The sequence below is a fragment of the Plectropomus leopardus genome, chromosome 14, assembly GCF_008729295.1.
Source record: "Plectropomus leopardus isolate mb chromosome 14, YSFRI_Pleo_2.0, whole genome shotgun sequence".
Classification (NCBI taxonomy): Eukaryota; Metazoa; Chordata; class Actinopteri; order Perciformes; family Serranidae; genus Plectropomus; species Plectropomus leopardus.
In genome coordinates, this window is record NC_056476.1 from 18,636,176 (window position 1) to 18,660,491 (window position 24,316).

A 24,316-nucleotide genomic window follows, 5' to 3' on the forward strand; every position below is an offset into this window, starting at 1 on the left:
AGGGGTCGGGGGTAGGGTCTGGTAAAGTGGTGGCGTGGGCGGGCTTGTGCCCCTTTATCAATCAGGATTTTAATTACACACGTCTAGGGCGACAGCTAGATTAGAAACCAATCGACGCTATCGGCCACAAAATCTAATTACTGTTTATTGACAGATAAGGGCAGGCCCCCTTCACTTTTCCAAATAAGATAAACCTCCCCCCTCGTACACAATGGAGAGCAGCTCATACTGTCCATGAAAGACTCTATGATAAGTCAACCCCCACCAGAGAATTCCTCTATGCTTATGTAGAGACGGTACCTCTATGGACTTCTCTGTTATAGATGACACAGGATCAGTGTGAGGGAGCCAAATTACACCTCTCCTTTAAAGTGCTTTGTAACAGTAGAAGTCTTCTGCTTGTGCGCTCAGAATTTCTTTTTTTCACTCATAATGGAGCTCATCTCTGTAACCTTTAACCTCACATTTCACAAACTCTAGATTCTCCCTTTTTTGTAAGTTACTCAGTGGGGTCTTAATGATGAGTAATGAGTAAGCCTTAACCCTGCCAGGTGCACACAGGTGAAGCATCCTGTCTCCTGTAAACACACATGTCCCCTGAGGACAGTCATGGGTGGATTATAAAACAACTGGCCCCTGGGCACAGACATGTAAAAGGCATCACCACCTGTCCTACACAGGACTGAAAGTACACACGCAGACTTTAAGATGATTTTGCGTCTTTTTTTGTTGTAGTCAATTTGTGTCTATTCATTATCATATTATTTATCATACATTATCTTTTTTTTTTGGGGGGGGGGAGGTTTATCTTATTTGGAAACGTGAAGGGGGCTTCTAGTTATTTTGTGTCACTTTGGGGTAATTTTGTGTCCTTTTGGTTGTTTTGCCCCTCTTTTGGTTGTTTTGCCCCTTTTTATAGTCATGTTGTGGCTCTCTGAAATAATTTTGTGTTTTTTTTCTTGGGTTATTTTGCCCCATTTTTAGTTGTATTTTTTTTCTCCTAAAAGTAATTTTTTGTTTTCTTCTGTTAGTTATTTTGTGTCTTCTTTTGGTAGTTTTGTGTGTGTTTGTGGTAATTTTGTATCTCTCTGTGTTTGTTCCGCCCCTTTGTAATTATTTTGAGTCTCACTGCTGTTCTTTTGGATTTCTTTGTTGTCCTTTTGGGTCTCTTCATAGTCATTTTGTCTTTTTTGGTCTTTTTGTGTCTCTTTTTGGTGGTTTTGCCCCTGCTTATGGTTTTTTTCAGACACTAGGAGATAATGTTGTCTCCCACCTAAATGTTTTGCCCCTTTTGTAGTCATTTTGTGTCTCTTTGACGTAATTTTGTGTTTAAGGTAATTTTGTGTCTCCTTTGTCATTTTGTGTCTCTTTGAAGTAATTTTTTGTTTTCTTTTTGGTCAATTTGTGTGTCTTGAAGTGATGTTGTGTCTGTTTGTGTTTGTTTTGCCCCTTGTTTAGTGATTTTACTGTTTTTCTTTGTTGTAATTTTGTGTCTCTTTATATCATTTTGTGGTTTTTTTCGGTTGTTTTGTGCCTCTCTTTGATGGTTTTGCCCCTTTTCAAGGTGTGGGCCAAAGCGGCCCTGGGCCCGTGCCCGGTAGGCCCTTTCAGTAAACCATCCATGAGGGCAGTCCATCCATGCACTCCTCGATGTCCTCCTCTCTCTGAGCTAGAAACTGCCTCCAGCGCCCTCCGCGCCCTCGCCCATATCAGCCGCTTTACAGCCTCCGTCACTGCGCAATGCACTTTGCCTCTAAAGCCGAGAATCTGCCTCAGGTAAATATGGAGTAAATGATTGGATTATTGTTCTTTCATTTGGCTGTGTAGTAATGGCTGGATTATAAACATTGCAGAGTATAGATTTCCTGTCAGATCCTATGAATCAGACATCCTTATCTCATTTCCAGACTGCCGCTCCACCCAGCGCTGCCATCTCCCAGCCAGGGAGTCTGGGAGAGCATGGGAAAGCCATAGACGTGCACACACACACACACACACACACACACACACATGCAGACATAAACATAAACAGACAGACAACCAGACACACATATGGGTTAGAGGGGAAGAGAGAGAGAGAGACAGAGAGACTGTTGTCACCCAGCACAGCACAGGCACTCCAAAGTCCATTCGAAGATTTCAAAAACCACTTAGGCCCCCTGTCCATATTTGTTAAGCAAGTGAATCTAAGGGCCACAGCGCACTGAATTCAAAGAGAGAGAAGAGACAGCGATGTAGAGAGCATGAGAGAGAGGGGGAAAGGGAGAGAGATGTCTCCTAAATGAAATTTAGGCGAGGGTTGGATGGAGGGTGGCTGACAGCAGGTGGAGGGAGAGAGGCTTTGGACCCTCTGATTTGGTTTAAATCAAGCAAAGAAAAATGTTTGGGTTTGAATTATGCAGCATTTTTGACCAGGGCTGGAGATTGATGCCTGATTCATCTGATGCTTGGACATCATATCAGGAGCAGATATGTTACATGTTTTTCTCTTTCTGCCTGCCTCTGCCTCTTCACTGAATTTCTCTTCACTGGATTACCAACACTGTAATTGGGTTAGGGAGCTGTGTGGACCAGTGACCGCCACTCGAGCATGCTTTTGTCTGAATCCATCAAAACTCACCACAGAACTATGGAAAGTCAACAAAACAACATGCAAAACTGGTATAGCAAAAATATACGATGCCTGTATACCCCTATGCTAATGGTGATATTAAAGATACTAAAGACACTAAAGATGAAAGCAACAAACAAAAATATGAACCTGTGTGTTCTCAATTAACCCTTTGAAACCTGGATTGACATTAGTTTTCTTGTGCTGGGTTCAGATGCCTGTCATTGAGTAACTGAGCAAGAAATGCCCCCCACATTGCAAGAAATTGGTAAAGGGTGACAGATTGTTAGTTTAGGAAAAAAGGGGCAAACTAAAAGAAAATAGTTATTTATTATAATTATATATCTAAAAGTATGTTCCACAAAAACAAAAATTAACACAAAACATGTATACATTTTTCCCCATTTTTCAGTACTCCTTTTTTCACAGGTAATTTTCTTGTTTTTCTTGTTTACTCTTCTATTTTTGCTTATTTTCAGGTAAATTTATTGTAATTTGTTTTGCTAATTTCTTGCTCATTTTAAGGTAATGTCTTCTAAAGTTGCTCATTGCTCCTCCTGGTGTTTTTGCAAAACATCAGGCCAATTTGCTCAGGATTCAAAGGGTTAAAAGTGCCATCTCAGTGCATTTCAGTTTAACCACTAAAGTACAGTAGCAGGCAGGAGAGAACGCAAGACAAATTTACTCTTATCGGCTGGAATGACGTTCTCCATTATCATAATTTATTTGATTGTGATGTTCAAAAAACCACAAGAAAACCCCTTGAAAATACATTTGATGGGGATAATCAGTCAAAACAAGCCCCGTCGGATGTTTGTACACCCCAAAAACTTCTACAGCTGCTGGATCAAAAAAAAAAAAATCAATCTAAGGCAAGAACCAGACAAGAGATCTGCACACTGTGTTAAAAGCTCCCAAGAATTTTATTTTGCAATGTTTTGTTAAGAGATCTGCATCAACGCCTCTGCTAGATTGAAATGTTACACAGTTCAAATTGCTGGGAGTTTTAATAATGTGTGTGGATCATCAGTTGATAACAATACTTAAGTGTATGATGAAATTTTCGTTGCTGCACTGGCAGAGACAAGAAGGGCTACTACTAATTATCTTCATTGTTGATTTTTGTTAAATAATCATCAGTAATGTGGATAAAACAGGGATAAGACAACCCCAACAATTTTAGGATACCCAAAATCTGAGACAATATCTAGTATCAAATGATATCAATATAATATTGATATATTGCGAGCCCTAGTTGTTTGGTTTATTAAATGTCAGGAATATGTCCACAACACATAAGTGCACCTTTACTGTTCGTAAACCAGCACTGATGCAGATTTGTTTGAGGTAGGGCTGCAACTAACAATGAATTTTAATATCAATTAATTAGCCACTTATTTTCTTGATTAATCAGTCAGTGTTTTGAAAATAGTGAAAAAATGTTCACAATTTCCCGACATCCAAAATGACATCTTTCAATATCTTATTTTGCCCAACTAATGGTCCAAACCCCAGGTTTAGAGTAATATAATGTAAAGAAAGGCCACCAACTGTCACACTAAGGTGTCTGAAACGAGGTGTCCTTTTTGGTTAATGTTGAATCGCTTATTAATGAAGTTTCTCAGTTGATCAACAAATCAACTGACAGCGCAAGCATTTCAGCTCTGCTTTAAACTACATTAAGCAAAAGGCTTAAGTGCTGAAACTAAAATAAAGATTCTACAACTTCATAAAATCGCTCTTCTATTTATTAGCAATGAAAGCTGCTGGCAACAGCTCAGTGACATTACATATTACAGCCATCCATCTCATGGCTCCTACTTTTAAAAGAGGATTGTTTATGTTAGCCAATAAAAGAAAAATCACATGTGAATTCATAAATTTAGTGATATTCTTCACAGTGTGGATAGTCTTTCTGTGGGTTGTTGAGAGCCACTCGCTGGTAGTTAATATGCCTAACAGAGGGAACTGAACAGGACCGCTGTTGTCATTCCTTAGTGCTGAAGCGCTGTGCCATTACATTTATAGATTTTCTCTTTGATGGGATAATTTGGTCTTTATATCTCTCACAAATGAAGTGATCCTCAGTGCTCCTTGCGCAGCTCAATGTGCAGGTCCCATTTTCAAATACAGTTAATTGCATTCGAAAAGAATCAATGATACTTTCACGGTGACAATATCATTCTTTTAATGTCACTTAATTTCCTCAGTGAAATGATTACATCAATAGCCTGGAACCCATTTCTATCTTTCAGCATGAATTAATCTATTAAGGACAATAATTACACGTTTGTAATGGATAGGTTTTGTGCTCACAAGTAAATGCAGCAGAGTCTCCATTGTGCTCCTGGTTGTTGGCACTGTCCTGACTGTCATTTATTCAGTTTATGAATTACACTATCACCCCGGGAGAAATAAATAAATAAAGGTACCTCTGCTGCAGCTCCTTGGTGGCGTTGTTGTGAGATAGCCCTCCCTCTAGTGGAGATGATAGAGTCGGTTACTGCTGTCAGCTGGCTTCATGCTCTGGTCCACAGCTGAGGCAGTCAGTCAATGATGGAGAATGTGAAACGTGTGGAGGAAAAACCTTTCAGAAGACAGGATACAACAAAAATTACAAAAACAATTTCAAATCTTTTCATCACATTTCTTAAATTAAAAAGGCTCCTGGAGTTGAAGGGTCAAGTGTACTGCTTGGAAAATGCTTGTTTCTGTTGTTTCATGTTTCTGAAGTATGGGATGTTTTGCCATAAGACTGACGGGGGATCCCAAAAATAGGGCCAGAGGACTACCAGGGCTCATGCACAGGGGTACTATGGGCCTAGTAGTAAGTTTAATTCCACTAGTAAGGTGAATACTGGTGAAGTGGGACACTTTATGATAATTTAACGTCTGCATTATTTTTAATTATGATCCAAATGTCTTAGTCTTTCATATGATATTATTCTAAACAGCTTAAAAGCTCTTATTTAAAAATATTTTATATATTTTTTTCCTATAATCTATCATTAATCAACTCAATGCAACCTTGCTGCAGAATGCAATGCAAGGTTGTTGAATATGGTGCGCCTTGCCTCTGGAAGTCATGTCATAGCCAGAAAAACCTAAAAAAAAATTTAATCATACACTTGCGTATGACCTTAGTATAGTCTCTTAACAATTGAAGTATGTACACGTTAAAATAAAAATTATACTTTTTAACTGCCCCACTTTACTCATTGTCCCACATTACTCACCCACTGTATCACACCTGCATTATGTCTCACCTACACAAAAATACATATAAAAAACAACATATATTTACATAAACCCTACAAAAAACATGGGTGTGTGAGATTTGTAAACACCTGGGTTATGTGATAGGCTACAGACACTTTGATCTCTGCAACAGACGCCTGCTATTATCCCGTTATTTATTCATCAATAGTGGAAACCAAACGACTACCGTGGCGTTGCACCTTTTCTCTGTCACCTGCCGTTTCCTCGGGTGAAAATGCACCCACCACACTTCGGAGGTTATTGAGAGGCTCAAAAAACCAAACTGGAGCCTCTGACATGAACGTCAAACAGCTGTGCAGTCACAACGAGGCACTAAAGCTGCTTAAAATTATGTTGAGTGAGTTTCCTTACCGGCTTGGGATGCTTACATAAATTCACGAAGCCGTGAAATAAATGAATAAAGGTCGAATAAATGCTCAAAATTCTGCGGTAGTTCTTATCACAAAACAAAAGGCGAAAGTCACGAGACAAACACGCGTTACATTTCCTCGTTCCTTGAATCACATTTGACCTCGCGCTCATCAGGGTCCTGCAGCCGGTGGAGGTGTTCGGTTTAGCCACAGGGCGCGCGCCGGAGGAGGAGTTGATAGTGTGGCTGCGGTGCGCGATAGTTAAACGGCGCGCTCAGACACACAGAGCCACACCACCAACACTACAACCTGGAGACGTCTACTGTGCGCTGTGCTCAGCCGGGGATGTGACATGACTTGTCCAAGTAAGGCACACTATACATCCATCAACTTAACTTTATCTCTTGTTGCATACTGAGGGCACATTTAGCAGTTTTGTGTGGTTCTTTTTAATCTTAAGAGTTAATGCTATTTTAAATGTAGCTTTGATGCACCTGTAGCTGCTGTAAATTACATCATTGTGCACGCGGTTTAGCTCTAATTGAGACAGTGCGCGCGGACCTGCTACACTGTACCTTTTCCTCTGGGAATAGTGACTGAATTACGTTATTGATTTGGCCATTACTGTATGCATGAAAAGGTTAAATATGGCGACTTTACAAGGCCTAGCTGTCTGTTTATTTCCAGAGGTAAAATTGTTAAATGCAAATCACCATCAGTGCAGAGTTATTTTTAATTATTTGCAAAAGTGCAGTTTTAAGGACGTGAGGTTGCTTAAAAGCTAAACTTGTTTACATCACCAGACATTAATGGCGTTTTGTAGCCTATAAAATTGGCATGTCAGTTACAAAGTTGATTAAAGCAACATTATCAGACCATTATCATTTTGCTCTGTAAAGTTCAGCACGTGCAACTTTAAATACCACACCGTAGAAACTGTAAAACATTATCTGATATAATAATCAAGTTCTGCTGTATTAAAAATTAAGGCACTGTCATTTTGCTAATTCAGCTTGAGGTGATCTGACCACTTAAACTTACTTTGGTTTGCAAATGTGCCTTTTTATAAAGTCTTGTCTTTGACAAGTTAATTTACAGTTATTTTATCGCACCACCAATACATACATTACATGTAAACAGATACACATGCACACTTGAGCTGCACAGGGTGAATAAATGCAGATAAGTCTGATGCCATAGAAATCAATAAAATATGAATTTAAAAAATTAACATGTTAGATAATCAGCTCAGCCCTGCTCCTGGTTGTCATACTCCACTAACTTTGTCATGCCTTGTGTGATCGAGTGTTTGCATAGTGCCCCTCTATTCATTATTTGTATCAGATCCCTTCCTGTCAAATCAACTGTCACATGCCGTGATTTTCTTTCATAACAGCCGATAAGAGGCAACGATAGCAGAAGCAGCAGAGCTTTCATAGCTCACACTGCGTGACAAAAGTCTGTGTGGTGTCAGTCGAAAATCTTGGGAGGCCAAAGGAAAATATGCATAAGTGTGATTTATCAAGTAAAGGCGTTTATCAATAGGAAAGACAGCACAAAGGGTAGATACCAGGATTATACTGCAGTCTGTCATGGGAAAGGACCCTCTCTTTGGATTCTCTGTTGAGTAGTAACCAAGTCTCTTGATTTAAATCATGCTAGATCAGCTATTTCCAGAATAATTTTGATTTGTGCAGTGATTTAACTTAAACTGACTGTTTTATCTGTTATAGTTTCTTTAGCTAAACTGTTGTTCTTGAAACAGTTTTGCTAATTTTTCCAAATGAGGTAGACTGAAATGCCACAACTAGATTAAAAAGCTAAAAATTATGGTTTTAAATCCTTGCAATTCAAATTAATAAATATATACACATACTCTGTGTTATGTTTGTACCTTGTGCGGTGCACAGACATTTGTTTTATTTTCTTCTTTGTACTGTATTTTGTGCAGTGTAGAAATGAAGTGTGAGAACTGTGTTTGATAGTGATTTTACTCCTATTTAAGGAATTAAACTGACAGGTGTTTGATTTGGCATCAATCTTAATTGGATTTTCATTTATTTAGTCGTTTGTTTTTGTCACAAAAAGAGAGCAGATGCTGTGTGATCTGTGCCACTGTGGAGGCACTCTTGCTGCACATCAATAGGCCTGTGATGATCAATAGGGATTGCGTGATGTTTTTGCATTGATTATAGAAACGTGAGCCGATGAATGGAACTGGATTCCTCTCCAAGGGTTACACTGTTCCTGTTCAGCAGAGAAAAACCGGAGAGCAGCAGGGCGACCTAACACACACTTTTTTCATGAATCTGGTGGTAGATCTCGACTCCTCCTCACTCACTCTTATTTTTAGTTAAGAACGTTGTTAGGCACCTTGTGAGTTTCTGAGAAGTAGGCAAAGCTGCTGTTTCTTCCTGCTTGACTCGGCCAGGTGTCGGCCATTGTCGGACTGCTCATTTCTTCAATAAGATGCCATGGTAAGCTCCGTCCTTATAATGTGGGGATACAGTAACATGGAGACCCTCACTGTCTGTGAAATGGTATCTGCATTCTCGGCATTCTTACTGAGCTTGATCAACAGTGAAACACAGGCGGTTCTAAAGCTGGGGTTAGAGAAGACAGAGCTGGATTTTCCGCTGCTTTAGAAGCTGATGGGCTTCCAGAATATGAGTTATAGCTTGAGATCATCTCTCACAGGCGGTGAAAGGTTCACAATGGTACCTCACATGTAACACCCGCAAATGGAGCTAGCGACACAGCTCAATAAATACATTTACTGTCCTTAGTGCTTTGAAAGCTATTGCTTTTGGAAAGTGAAGTGCTGCAGATGCACTCGACTGCTTGCTGGAGCTTCTATAGCGTGGCTTAGGCTGGTGTCAGATTTGACTTTATTATGTGTTATATAACAGTACAGGCTTCGTTTTGATATCTTAAAAATGCATAGAGTGGATTACAGGAAGTTTTTATGTTGGAAATGTCAGCTGCTTGGCAAAGTTCTCTCTTGTCGTGTAAAGTTGTATTACTTTGGCTTTGTTTGATATCATGGCAATGGCCATAATGTAAGCATACAAATATGATAAAGAAACAACATTTGCAAATTCAGAAAATGAAAATTTCAAAATGTTAATAAAAATGTTTCTTTTTATAAACTTAACTATTAAAAACAATAAATGTTGCCTCTTCTGTTCTACAGTTAAGAACAGAAATAAATAAATCAAGCTTTTTTTTTTTTTTAAATTAAAAAAATCCACAAATTAAAGGTGCATTCACTAATACAAACATTTATTATCTTCACATATGTTTCAATGTGAGTTTGGAGTATCCAGACTTTCACAAGTCTTTTCATTCAGCTGAGACGGAAACTTTGACTGCTCTCCTGGTGCATCTCTGTTGTTCATGTGATAGCTTGTTTTGTCTAAGTGTGTGTGTGAGCCATGTGTGTGTGTGTTTGTGCATAGCGGAGTGTGTGAGTGAGCGAGCGTTTGGATCCCTCCTCCCTGGTGCTCTGCCGGCCCCTCTGTCGCTTTAAGTCCTGCCCCTCGGAGCCAGCCAACAGCAGCTGTTCCATATTCATCAAGCCCTTGAGTCTTAAAGAGCCCTATCCCGACCATGGAAAGAGTCATTCCTCTCGCTCGCGCTCTCATGCTCTCTCCATCTTAGCGCTCATCCTGCTGCTGCCTGCGCTTCTCTCTGTCTCACCCCCCTTTACCTCTCAGTCTATCTGTCCCTCCCCCCTTCACTCTCCCTCCCTCTCTCTCTCTCTCTTTCTGACATACACACACTTTCACTTACATGCACTCAGACACACTCTCTCTCTCTACCCCATATACATAAACACACACATACACAATACACATGCTCACGCACACACACGCGAGTCCAACATACCTGTGCAGGCTAGGGGGAGCGGTGCTGGAGGGGGCTTTCGGCAGCGTTGTCTCTGAGGGTGCTGTGCCATCATTTGGGGAAGAAGCGGGTCTCAATTGTTTTCTCTTTCCTCTTCCTCTCATTCCTGGAATGCTAAAACTGGACTGATGGACATTTCAGAACTTTGTCTTCCAGACCCTCTCAGCTATCATAACCAGTAGGTGCACCTTGTTTCTTTCTTTTCCCTCTTCCACTTTTAACCCCTCTGTTGTGGTGCAGTTTGTTTTTTTTTCTTCACAGTCATTCTTTTTTTTCTGCTCTTTTAACAGTGCCTGCTCTAGTTTTGTTTCCTGAACTAGTCTAGGCACTGAACTTTTTCTTGTTTTTAGCAGTGATGTACTTTCCCCGGCTTCTCGCTTCATATATTCCTCTCACACCTACTCAAACTCTTAAAAATGCACTTTCTGTTGTTCATTGTTTAAAGGGCTCTTAAATCATGTAGGGTTGACAGTATAGAGCAACAGGGCAGGTGCAACTGTGTATGTGTGTGTGCACCAGTGTGTAGATTTATTGTGTGAGCACATCATGTTTGCCAGTCTTTATAAATTTCATTCAGAGCATGGCTGATTGATTTAGCTCGCCCCTCCGCAAAGTGTGTGTTTTTTTTTTTCTAAAGAATTTGGGGTACCTGTCCAGTTGGGTTAGGAGGTTGCTCTCTGATGGCTTTGTTCCTAGATCAGGCCGCCCGGGGAGAATAATATTTTAAGGAGATGAGATTAACATGAATCCGTGGAATCAGAGAGGATAAATTACACACTGTAATATTTGTAGCCAGAGAAAGACAAATGAAAGGACCCTGTAACCTCAGTGAGCCGGCAGGTCTGTCCCAGCCAGCGGCACACACGAGGCAAGCTGCTGTCTCAACAGCTCCTGGCTGCTGGGACAGTCTGAGCTCACAGCACCTGCCACACTTTAACTCCGTAAATCCATCAGGAACTTACATTTGATACAAAATAAATCTTAAGTTGTGAAAAATATTTTTTGTTGTTTTATTTTTTATTGGAAACAGTTTTAATGTATTTAGTTTTATTAATATATCAACACAGATTTAAACACCGAGCTTGTATAAAGATTTGTTTTAATTTATACATATTTTTTTTTACATCAATCCTTATTCTATATAATGTAAAACCTTTTAGATATTACTGACAAAATGCAAAGGTTTTGATTTGTGAAAGACCATTTAGATGTTTAAAGATATTTTAATTACCTTTAACATTTCCCTAATAACTCAGTGCTTTTAGACAATTGTATTTTATTTTACATCTTGTAAAATGTTCAGATCATTCCAGTGTGTATTGTGCATTCTTATTAATTCCCAAAATTGAATGTTCTTGTAATTGAATTTTTCTTGTACTGAACATTATTTAATGATATCATAATTAAGGAGTTTAGTTTTTTAGTTCATTAGGTATTGAAGCAATGCATGCAGTAAAAATACTAAACAGAAAATATTTAATGTAAAGTAAGACAGTTGGATGTTGTAAGTGTGTGTTTCTTTACTGGACTCATGTGTACAGATATTCTTTACTTTAGGCTTTAATCACTGCAAATTCAGACAGTCATTCTAGAAAAAAAATATTATTTTAGACATGCTTAGATTAATTGCCTCTTTTTTCCTCTAAAATTGATTATACAAGTTCACCTCTCTCTCTCTCTCTGATACACCTTAATACAAAATTACACAAACAGCAGAAACAGATTGGGTATTTCTTTAACACCTCAGATATTATATGTTCAAGTGTATTTAAATTTTTCATTGTCGTATTCCCTGAAAGTATTTCCTAAATTAGAAGGCAAAACTATTATTATGAACATTTAGTTTTGAAGCAGATCTTGACACCACCACATTTAAAATTGAATATATCCTTAAGTGCAAAGAGACACTGAGCTTTTTCATTTTCAAATTATTTTTCCCTCTAAATACACTTTCAAGCACATTCTGATTCCTATTCATTGCAACAAGGAGAAATATTATTAGACATGAAAGCATTTGAAATATGCTGGAAATGATTTGTTCATAATGTTTTTAGTCTCAGTCGACTTTATTTGACTTTGTCCCTTTTCAGGTTATTTGACAAAATTCAGAAAAGCAATTTCTCAAACGTTACAATTAATTAATCAAATGCAAAACATTAAGTTCCTTCAATTTGTTCATCCAAAATATGTTTCATTATTTCAATTAATGTGTGTGTTTAATTTGTTTTCTTTTTTCCCCAGTTTCATATTGAAATATCTGGTGATGCTGTGCACTGATTTGATATTTGTATATTATAAAAGAAATTGCTGATTATTATTGAATGACACCCCACACAAGAAACATTTTTGTGTCCCGTGTTCCTAATATTGGAATAATAAGGATGCATAATGGAAAAAATAGAATTTATTCTTTCAAAGCTTAGCTGTGAACAGGTGTTTGATGTATAAATAACATCAGTGACTTACTATAGATGTCTGTAGAAATTGTGGTAAAATGTGGATGTTATCATATATTTTTTTCTAACTCATTAGCCAAAAATCTGTCATAGTAACTCGTATAGAAATATTGATAGTAAATTACCATGTTCCTGATTACTTGTCTCCCCACCAACAGTTAGTTATTTGTGGGATCTCTCCAGCATTGGCCTGAGTGTGCTGTTAATTTTGGTTCAGCAGTGGCTCTTCTCTGCTAATTGTACAGCGGTATTTGCAGCCCCTCACTGTGGGCTGGATGTGTCCGTGATGCTTGGCTGAGAGGATTAGTGGGACGTATGTGCTCCATGTAATTAGCACAGCACTGTGGTGGAATCACTGTGGTATACTCTCTATAGATTGACCTGAGGGCATTGCCACTGCCTTGGAATTAGATAGAAACAGAGTTTTGCCTTCAGAATAGAGACACGCTCCTCTTGTCTCTTTGCACACTGGCGATATTTAGAAATGTGAGCGCGTGCAAGTTTTCACTGAGAATTCTGATGACACGTTTTTCCTGAAAGTTTAATTCTCTAACATACGTATTTCCTCAGAAGTCTTACATTGCCGCTGGCGTGCAGCCGGTTAGACTCCACCTGTTATTTACTTTTGCTCGACTTGTTCGAGTCTAAATATCTCTCGACTTGAGCCATTTGCTGTATGAGTCTGACAGGCTTATTGTTGATCTTGCTGTGGCAGTTCACGCCACTCAGAAGTCTGTCAGTGCTGAGGATTGTCAGTTTGAGTTCCTCTGTGCTCGCTAGAAAACACACGCGCTGTGAGCGGCAGTGAATTGAGATGTGACTTCTTTCTGCTTCTAAATGTTCCATCAACACCCTTGCTTTCCTTAAGCCCTGGCACCGCCACTGCTATAAACTAACAAGGCTATCCAATTTCCCTTCATGAAATAAGAGCTTTTTAATGTATTTTTTAGAGAAGCAGAAGGAAGTTAGCACACAATGATGAATTAGATTTCAATTTATTTGACTTCATTCCCAGCTTGCTGCATTAGAGCCTGCAAACACCCATCTCTAGCAGTCCGTCTGCTTGATTCTTATTAGGTTTCAGAAAACAAGGCGAGGGAATTGCATTAGTGTATCTTAAGTTAAAAGCTCTTTGCTCTTTGACCAAGTGTTTCATTGTTATTGGGTTAATCAGATTTTTGCTGTCTTCATGGAGATGCTATCGCAGGCTAGAGGCAGTGGTGGGTAACCAAAGCAGCCGTGCACAGACACTATCCAGATGGGATCAGCTTACGGTAATTTGGTTTCAGAATACATTACCAGAAGAGGCTCCTGGCCGAGAATGGCCACCCCGCTACGAGCCAGGAGCTGGTGGCCTCTGTAGCTGCAGCGTCCAGCCCAGCTGACCAGCCAGCCCCACCTGTCCCACTCCCACCCTCCTCATCTCCCAGAGCTTTTAAGGGCTGTTTTTTAAAGAAAACCTAATGTTTTAAAATTCAGTTTGTCACCCGATTCTAAATACTTCTTCCTTGTACCAACAGGGCTTTGTTGTCCAATTCATTAGAGAGATTCCTGAGTCCACTGGCCACGCTGGAGCCCTCTCATTTCTGGTATCTAGTATCATTACTTTCACTGTAAATATGTCACTCAGCTCAAGCTGAGCGGGGGGAGGGTGGAGCATGTTGTCCCTCTCCAGGCCAAATGGGGATGCAGAGTATATTGACACTCTCTGGATGTTCACTGTTCTGTAGCTTCAGATGTTTTCAGGTTCATACTTGATAGTGCTTAGGCTGGCAAATTCACACATTCATTTGTAGTGGTTTTACCCCACCATTGGGTGCTCTATTCCATAGGTAATTAATTAAAAATAAGCATAAGAAAAGCATGCAAAATGCAGACTTGTAATTTCTTCTGAATTCCAGTGCACCCTGTTTAATATTTTGCATTAAAATCGGTGTAAAAATACCAGTCAACTTTTTTCTTTTCATAACAACCAACATCACAAACATAACAGAAAGTTTGCAGAAAGTACATTTTATTTTTGGATATAATTAGACAACTTTTGATATTGCCGTTCTTATATCATGCTACCTCTTGAGACCTCATCTGATGTTCGGCCTTTACACCTCTCAGTGATTAGCTATCATGCCTCTTTGGCTATTTCACAACATCCACCCGCACAGAAAACCACCAGCCGTCACCGCACGCGTCCCTTCTGATTTCTCATCCATGGTAACCTTGGACACCTTCACTGCAGTGTGAGAATCTGTTTAAAAATAACTAGGTCCATTAGTCTAGAAGGATAATGCTAGCCTACGTGGGCTCTCATGCCCTTGTGGCAGCAGAGTGCTATCACTGACACGGTGCGTCAGCACTTCTTCCTGTTGCTCCAACACTGAAGGGCTCCTCTTCATTTATACACACATGCATGTACGCACACACACGCACATACACTCTAGAACACAGAAGTTGAGGAAAATAAGTCAAGAAGGGAGATATTCATAACACAATTAAAACAGTGGCACGGTAAATTACAAGAAAACATGAAACTGAAAACACTAAGCTGAAGTTTTCTGTATTTGCCATGTATTAAACAGTTCTCTCTAGCGGTGCAATAGATAGAAACGCTGCTGCTTTTCCACCTCACTATATAAAATTCTAGGTGCACTAATTCACACTTGGTGAGAAAATGTGATGTAAGGTGGGTAACTATATGGGTGTTTATCAGTGAAGGCTATTGGTATTGAACGGCCAGTTGTTTGAAGGTTATGTTTCGGAGCAGTAATTGAAATGCAAAATAACATTAGGATCGATGGTTAGCTTTGTTTATTTATGAAATCAATATTGAAACCGTCCGTCACGGTAGCAGCTCTGATTCCCACTGACAGCTTCACCCAAGTCTCCTCTACATAGTCCGGGTGAGCCTTGCACCCATTACAGCTTTTAACCAAGCACTTTTTATTTTCTCATTGCTCTTTAGAAAGCTGTGATTTAAATGTTTCAGGCTCATGTTTAAAAACAAGCAGTCGATAGTTTGGAGGAAAACTGTGCAGCCTGGCATCAACAGCTAAACTATGAAAATAAAAAGACTGATGCAGTGTACACATTTATGGTAGCTATGTTATGGATGTGTCTTTTAGAGAGAGAGAGAGTACTACTATCACTCATCCCTGATTTGCCCCAGGGAGGTAGATGTGACCAATAACCAGCCATTAACATGGCAGTGTGCAAAAAGCCAACCACTGTAGGCCTAGTTTCTCTGTGCTGAACAGGAATTTGTATCGACGTGTTTGCAGGGGCGCACCATCAAGACAAGCAAACCAGACAAATGTTTGGCCACCCCCAAAAAATGCTGGGAGGCCCCCAGTGGCTTCTCATATTTGTACAGTTTGCAATGACACTCATAAAATCCCTTAAACCTCTCATAAAGGCACTACAATGCACTGCGGCTGCGGTAAAAAAAAAAAAGTCCTAAGTGAGGCCCCTTCTAACAAGCGTATTACAGCTAAATGTTCAAATATGTGTGTACGAGCGTGCATTCTGTTATTCTTTTTTTTTAATATAAATGATTGACATATTTGATTGAACATGAAAATGCATTTTTTGACTTAATGTAGTTTTAAGTATGTGTGTTTTGGGGGTGCTCTTGGTTTCTTTGCCTGGGGCCCCCCAGAGTCTAGGACCGCCACTGCGAATTTGACTCTTTTGACCCATGTCAAATAAGCATTGCTCATGTTACATAAATAACAAAACTCCTTCCATTTCAATTTCCAAGTTACTCAAAACATGCTGTAAAATTCTGTTTTTCGAAATAAGTGATCCAGGGTCTTCAAAACTAAATATAATTGATACGTTGCTGATATAACATTAATCTGATAATCAGGCTAGGTTTTGACTCTGTTACACAAAAAAGTTATTCGTTACAGGTTAACTTTGTTTCTTTCATGTCTCATAAAACCGCTTGTGTACAACTTCACTCACACGGTCATTTCATCCGATATCTGGCAGATTTGTTATGTGTAAAAGAGTGTTTGCATCTCATTGTGTATTCCTGTTTGCTTGTGTGCCTATGTGTGTATTTTCCTGTTGGTCACAAAACATATTAAAATGCCTCCTTGTGAGACCACCCCTACAGCACTAAGTGCGATCGAATGGTCACATTGAGTGTCTGGTTGTTGAACCTGCCACTTGGAGAGTCCCTCCCTCCCAGTACATCCACCGACATCAGACGGGAAGAACGTTGAAATGTATGTTTAGATTGCCCCCTGAAGGAGACATTAATTCAGGAAATATCCCCAAAGTTTAATTATTCCTGAATGGTGTGGTGGTGGACACTAGCGTATAAATCAGTTAGGCCCACCCGTCTTTTTATTACCAGCACTATTTATGGGGAATGTGTGGCAGCTGGTAGAGATGAGCCTGTAAAAAGCTAGAGGCTATTGCTATGACTGTGTCTGCTGCTGAGGCAGACAGTCATAGCAGTGGTGTTTTGAACGGCATCAATTCATTTTGGAACTGTTTGAATCATGTGCCACAAACTACAGTTTCGAAATGTGAGAAATCATGTTCAATCATGCTGTGTAATGCATGTTATTTTAATTTAACTCGTGCCCCGTGATGTCTCACTGACTGTGAACTTGTACAAACATTTACACATGTGGTTGCATTTAAATGATCCTGGACACCTGATAAACCTGCTAATTTAGCCCTGTTAATTTTGCCGGCCCTGTGTATGCATGTGTGTTTGTCTGTTTGTATTTGGCTCTTCTTCTTATGAAGAGGACAATTTATGATGGAGGCAGGGCGGGCTCTTTGTTTTAAGCAGGTAGAGTTCCCCCCTAAACAAGGACGGCCTATCAGAAGAAGATTAATGAAGTAATTTCATGCATGGCTCTATGCCTCCGTCCTCCTGTACGCACAGTCACTGTGTCTAAACCTGTGATTTACACTGGACTGTGTTAAATAGCCTTAACCCTTTATAATAATATTTCTTTCTGTTTATGACACACACACACACACGCACACACACACATACTCACACCATGCAAAAAAAAAAAAAAAAGCATCATAATCAGGATATCCATCGCCTCTCTGATAAAATTAACCAGTCTGGATCTTTTGCTCTAGTTTCCATCATTCATATTTTATAATCCCTCCCTCTTTATTTTACATAAGGAACCCTACTGGGAGTACGTGAGAGGTGTGCTGTGGTTGATATCAGCTGGCTTTCCACATAATTTATGGCAGTTAAACAAAAGCTTGTTTTAAAAGGCTTTTGTAGCATAAAACAGATTTTTTATGACTCACTCATGCAATATTGGCCTGGTCAGTTATTCTGGGGCACATTACCAAATTCTCTTTATTTTTTATTATATTATTTTGACAGTGTTGACATTTTAGTCTTATTGAATCTTTGAATTAGGGGTACACCAATTCGTCACAATACCAACTGTAATTCCCGGTCTTTGGGTATCAGCCAATACCAAGCTCAGATCCATTAAGCTGTATGTGGAAGTGACTGAGATCATCATTTATTTATAACATCCAACTGGACTTAAACGTTGCTTTCCTAGCTTAGTGAAAAAAATTTAACATTAATACATAAATATCTCTGTTGTCAAAAATATTGATTTATTGATGCATGTTACATCTGGATATTTGAAAGGTGTCAATACTCATTTTCAAAGTATCGATAGTATAGATATTACTTTCTTGCTCTCTCTTCTATCCAACAGCGAGATAGCACACACACCGCTGGAGCGCCCCCATAGCCCCGCCTCCTCTCGCTCGCTCACAGTGGCGCCCTCTCTTTACTTCGGTTGTATATAGGCTTTTGCGGCACAATTTTGTTCTGTTTTTTACTTGCTTTTTTATATGTGACGAGAGGCTTTCGAACATTTGCACTACCACAATAATATTGTTTTTATTAATGTAAAACAGTCTGAATTATTGTTGGTTACCACAGTTATTTTAAATTGTATTGGTTTCTCAGTGGTACTGAAAATCCAGTACACACGTGTAATCAGACATAGACAGACATAGAATTTACTTGAATACATCAACACCATTGTCACTGATACCTGATCCAGCTATCTGAGGCAGTATCAGCCCAAAATCTGATATCAGTTTTGGATCAGGGCATCCCTATTTTGAATCTTTTCCTTTGATTTTATTGATTTATTATATTATCATATTTTACAAGTTTATTAAGGAAAATTACACTTTTTACAACTGGCCAAGGTGACTCATGATTAGTATTAGTGATACTGGAATGTCTCACTTATATATACATACAGAACCATTTATGATACTATGGGGATACATTTACATTGAGAGCATATTTTTTTATTGACTAAAAGATAAATATAACAAGACTGTAACAAGATAACAACTTTTATTTTCTTGGTTAGCAGCAGAGCAGCAAAATAAAAGTAGTAAACATAAACAATACAAGTAAACAAGAAAGTGCAGCTGGTACCGGTGTATCATTGCTGCGGAAAATGAGAATTGAAACTCATTCATGTGTTCTCATTGATTTCTATCGATAATAAATCAACATATTTGACAACACTAGTCATGATATTCTGTCATGATAATGAAATGTTAATGGTGGCATCAAGATGCATGAGATTTTGTGATAAAACAACATTTTGCAAGACATTAATTTCCAATACATCAGCATACGTGTAACAAAAGAAAGCACAGTTTCACTAAAATGTCAAGATAATTTACAAAAAGCTAAGATATGAGTTTGACAACTTTTTTAAAAGCCAAACAAGATGATGCAAGAAGTTGTATCTTTGTTGTGATATGTTCCATAATTCAAACGTTCAACAGTCATAAAGGGACAGAGAGCTTAACTGAGCGATGTGTTGTAAAGGAAGGATCCATGTATGCTTCTGTATAACCAGAGAGCGTATTGCGATATTGCCGTCAGTGTATCAGTAACGTATCACACAACACCAGCTCGTGTCTGATGTCATTACCCACACCAGCTGTGAAGGAGTCTTTAATGTACAAAACACTGATAATTAGAGGCTGTTTCTAAGGGTGATTTTTAGCCAGTAGTGGACTATAATTACTTTTTCTAGTTATCACGAGCCATTGTAAATGCATGTTGTTAAATTATACCATGGCCATGCCACATAATGGGCGTAATGGAAACTAATCTTTTCTAATGAAAAGACAGAATTAGAAATTTGATCCCAAATGTACTGCTCGGCAGGCTGGACTTATCACTGAACTTCTTTTTACATAGTGTGATGAGCTGTCCATTTCTGCAGGGAGCTTCCCCACCGGGTCCGCACAGACTGTTAACTCTTTGCTTTCCACAGTGGGAAGTTTAGAGTCAACTCCCTCACATCCCCCACTGACGGTCGCTCTGTCATTAGCCATTTGCTTCTCTCAACATCCTGAACTCAGCCCTCTTATAAGAACCAGATCTGCCCAGTGCGGCCCAGACAGTTTACGTCAGACAAACAGCAGCGCCTGTATCACAAGAGGCTCTCTCTTTCCTGCCAGCAGCATCTCTAGAACAGGAAGGAGCAAGAGGGGGGGATCAATAGATGTGATCTGCTTCTTGGCCAGCGCTTTCTTGTGGTGCCGCTGGAGCATGGGGCTCATGTTGTCGTAGTGGAGTGAGCTCATAGCTTTATAAAGACTACAGTGACATCGCTGTGGAGCAGCTAAATATAATCCTCTGCTGGAGACTGAAAAACTTAATTGCCCAGGCCACAGAGCAGCACGGTCCCCCCCAGTGGTAACCCTGCACGAGCCCCCAGCCTACGGACTATCGATCCAGGGCCCTCGCTCTCCATCGGTACCATAAACACCGCTCTCTCTCCATCTCCTCTCTCTCTTCCCCTCATGTATCGCTTACTTTCTCTTCCCCTCTTTTCCTGTTTTTTTTTTTGTCTCCTCGACTTCCCTTTTGTTTGCCTCGATAGATCTGCACATCATAAATCTCTGTCAGCTTCTCCTGAGTGTCTGGCATATCTGTTAATAAAGAGGCCCCTCCCCTCCCTTCAGGTCCAACCCCATCCGCTCCCTCCTCTCTCTGCCAGAGTAGGACTAATGAATGAGAAACTCCAAAATTAGGGGCCTCTCCCTTATAGATTAGAATGGGTCCCTATGGAGTGCCGGGCTTGCCTCCAACCAAACCACAGCCGTCACCCCCCCCACCTCATCCCAACCCCCCCTGCTGTGTTTCAATCTTTCATATTCTGTCTGCAACACAAACACACACTCAGACCTATGAGCACATAAGCTCATGCAACATTGGTACAGACACACATGCACATCGCCCCTTATTCCCCTGATGGGGACCAGTTAGACAGAGAGGCGTCTTCCATATTTCATTGAGGTGTGTTTTGGGATCTCCATCCCCTTTTTTTCCCCCAAGGACCACCCCAAACCCCTCTCTGAGTCCTTTTTCATTTTTTCATCATTTTCCCCTGCCAGAACACACAACGAACACCCTTGGTGGCACACACACTACTTCACGTTTTTCTGTGACTTTAGTCGGGCTGTGCAGAATTTCAGCCTGGTGTCCGCTCTCCTAAAAATGAATCCCTGGCTGTGTGTTGGAGCGGTAAAAGGTGGCAGTGGCCCCTGGAGGAGAGGTCAGCGTGGCAGCTGCCAGTGGGCTCTTGCTGTGGCGGGGAAGCTGAGCCGGGCTGAGAGGAGGTCTGTCAGGAGCTAATTGAGTTCGTCCTACCAGCGCTGACTCTGGGGCCAGTGGCTTATCAGGCCACATCGCCTGGGGCTCTCCAGACAGATCTGCCCCTACCGGGGCATCTGATATCACCATCACCCTGCCTGCAGATGTCAACCCCCACCTCCACCACCCGCCCCGTCCCCTCCACTTGCCCAGTCTGATCAGGTAGCATGGATGTGACACTCTGGGATGAGGTTAGCAAATGTTATAAAATGGTGTTTTTGGCATCTGTTGGCCTTGAGAATAAAAAGGACATCAAGAATTTACGCATTCTTTGAGTCTCTAGCACAGGATTGTTCTGTGTGATTTACACATGAAACACAGAGAGAGAGCTGGAATCACCCACACTGTAAGATCTGACAAGTTGATGTTTACTTTTAAAAAGATCTAGGAAACCACTTGTCTTGAATAAAATGTATATATATTATATATATAGACTAGATTTTGTAAAGCTGTTGCAACTTGAAAATGCTAAGTTTGACTAAATCAGTCTTTAAGTTGCAACAACTTCAAAATTAGGTAAATTCAGCTAAATTTAAGTAAACTTTACAATGCAAAGTAAACATAAATTAAGATTAATAGTTATATTTACTTTCTTTTTTCAAGGCAATTGGTTTCAGAGATTATTTAAAGTAAGATCAACTGGATTTTACAGTGCAGAGAACCGTGGAGGATGTCCTCCTGAAGTGAGCAGAAAGCTCTCAGCAGGAATACTTACAAATTGGCTCAATTAGATCCTGAACGTTCTGCGTTCTCACGACAGTGTCATCCAACGTTCAGAGTTTCGCTCTGAGGCGAGGGAGACGTGAGAGCTCCTCGGTTCTCTCGTAAGTGGAGGAACAGAGAGTGTGAGACGAGCTGCCAGATCATTAGGCCAGCTAATCCTGGTCACAGCAGCACCAGTGGAATGATATTAGGGATCTGAAATGCTGTTAGGAGGGCCAGGTGGAATCAGATTAAAACCAAACTGCGCAGTGTGCGTTTGCGGGCCCATAACCCACTACTCAGCATGAATTTTGATCAGTACAAAGGGAACAAAAGGAGGAGGAACAGAGAGAGAAAAGGCGAGAGGGAGAGATACTGTATCTTAGACGAGCGCTGCTCCTTTGGGCAGCCAGGCAGCAGAATTTGAAATGCTCTTACCTTGAGGAAGGAAGGAAGTCAGAACTATAGATTTTACAGCATCAAGTCTCAGTTAGTTCAGCAGACCCTTTCCTGTCTGCTCTGCCTCTGTAGCACCCAAGCTAATTAGCACCTGCCCCACATATTGAATTATTTATTACAACTATTGCTGCTGTCAAACTATTTAATGCTCATAATTCATTTTCCCATACAATGGTATTTATAGATTTAAATTGGACCTGTCCCATTACAGATTACGAATATTTATAGAAATATTTTAGACTATTTGATTAATACGCCAGGTTCAAGTGGTTAGTATTCCCTCAGTATCATTAATCAATATATGCAGGCTTGTTAAAAACATAAGCATAGCAGTGGTATAATGTGTCATAGCCGAATGAGTTAAGGGGATTCTAGCCAGCACATTTATTATAAATGACCACATTGAGCTGGAGGGGAAACAGTTAAGACACTTATGCAATTATGCTAAGTGTCACCCTGAAGATGGCCTTTGAACCGGGGTTAAGCTTACTCTGAATTTGTGAAATAAAAGCTAAATGGAGCCATCTTGTGCTCCCGCGTTTTAATATATAGCCTTTAATAAGCCAAGTGCAGGTGCCCTATCGCACAGGTGCACATATCCATCTGAAACAGAGAACATAAAGCAGATGAACACAGAGCCGTGCATTAATTTATGGGGATGCAATCTGCATTCATTATCAAGAGCAGCAAGTTCTATTTTAGAAAGGTATGAAATGGAGTCAATTTTTCAATTTCTGTCTGCAAGGACATTTAAGAGTACAAGTGGACCATTTTTAAAACAGCACATTTGAATAAACGCCACAGATGCTGCCAGTAAATTTCATTTTTTTGCATTGTTTCAATTAATAAAGAGAACGTGTTCATTAGGCAGCATGTTCTCTAGCACAGTGGTAGTTGTGTATCAGTTTTATACAGTGGAGGCTTTATATTGCAAGAAGAATTCCAGGAGTGCTCAGGCAAAGGGCTTATTCCACAAGGTCAACGGTTTTAACAGGGGGCATTTTTTATTATTTATTTTAGCAGTTAACCTTTTTGTGAATTTCCAGAAGTGGTAGGCACCTGGAGCTCCGATGAATATACATGACAGTGGGAAGGGAAACCTGGGAATGAGATTTAATTTGACACGCTGACCCCCATCTCCACGGGCCCAGGAAGCCAGGGTGAGAAAATAAGGTTGACCCACTGACCCCTGGGCCTGAACCCCTCCGTCACCCACCCTCACAATTAAATCAGCCTCAGAGAGCAAGAGGCAGTCCGGCCGACCGGTAGGGGACACAGCGGAGGCCTCTCTCGCTTCCTGTTTCCTCTGAAGCAGTCTGAGACAGACAGCTATCGTCCAATCAGCCAGAGAGAGCCCAGCAGAGAACGTCCCATTCTCCCTGTGCTGATGGTAAACTCACATGTCAAATATGTAAACATTACCATTAGTTGGCAATATGCTAATGGAACTAATGTGCTAAGGCACAACTTCGGGCTGTCTAGCTGCCACTCACTAGGAGCCCCCGTGTCTGAATTTGCATAAGCCATGCAAGGCTCAATTTTGTTAATGCAGGCAAGTGCAGGTGACCTTTCACCCCTTCCATGGTACCTAATGCAAAGGGGTGTGTGTGTATGTAAGTGTGCGCCCTCGCCTTGACCCTAAGAGGTCACTGTGTCTACACGGCAGCCCCAATACATTGAGCTATCCATCTCCTCCACCAGTCCACCACTTTAGTTCACTCTCTTTGCAGACGGAAAAAATGAGTTGAACACATCCAGGCTAAGTTTTTCCCCCCATTGTTCTCCCAGTGCAATTTCCAGTTAAAGGTTATAGAGCGAGACTGAAATAGATTTATATGGGCAAAGAAGGCTTCAG

At 40.3% G+C, this 24,316-nt stretch overlaps 1 protein-coding gene and 1 long non-coding RNA gene across 2 annotated transcripts in view; one reads left to right on the forward strand and one right to left on the reverse strand.

The window, feature by feature from the left end:
- Window positions 1–6,363, reverse strand: part of LOC121954051 — a 70,188-nt gene extending 63,825 nt beyond the window's left edge. Inside the window, exons 1-2 of the long non-coding RNA XR_006106536.1 lie at window positions 6,242–6,363; window positions 5,044–5,198 (exon numbers count right to left, since the gene is read on the reverse strand). This is a non-coding gene — a long non-coding RNA (uncharacterized LOC121954051). The remainder of the gene's footprint in view (window positions 1–5,043; window positions 5,199–6,241) is intronic.
- Window positions 6,364–10,258: 3,895 nt separating this feature from the next.
- The window catches only part of esrrb (estrogen-related receptor beta), a 44,251-nt gene continuing 30,193 nt past the window's right edge, over window positions 10,259–24,316 (forward strand). The window contains exons 1-2 of the mRNA XM_042500874.1: window positions 10,259–10,324; window positions 14,123–14,191. Coding sequence (XP_042356808.1) covers window positions 10,275–10,324; window positions 14,123–14,191 — 119 coding nt within the window. The 5' untranslated portion in view covers window positions 10,259–10,274. The remainder of the gene's footprint in view (window positions 10,325–14,122; window positions 14,192–24,316) is intronic.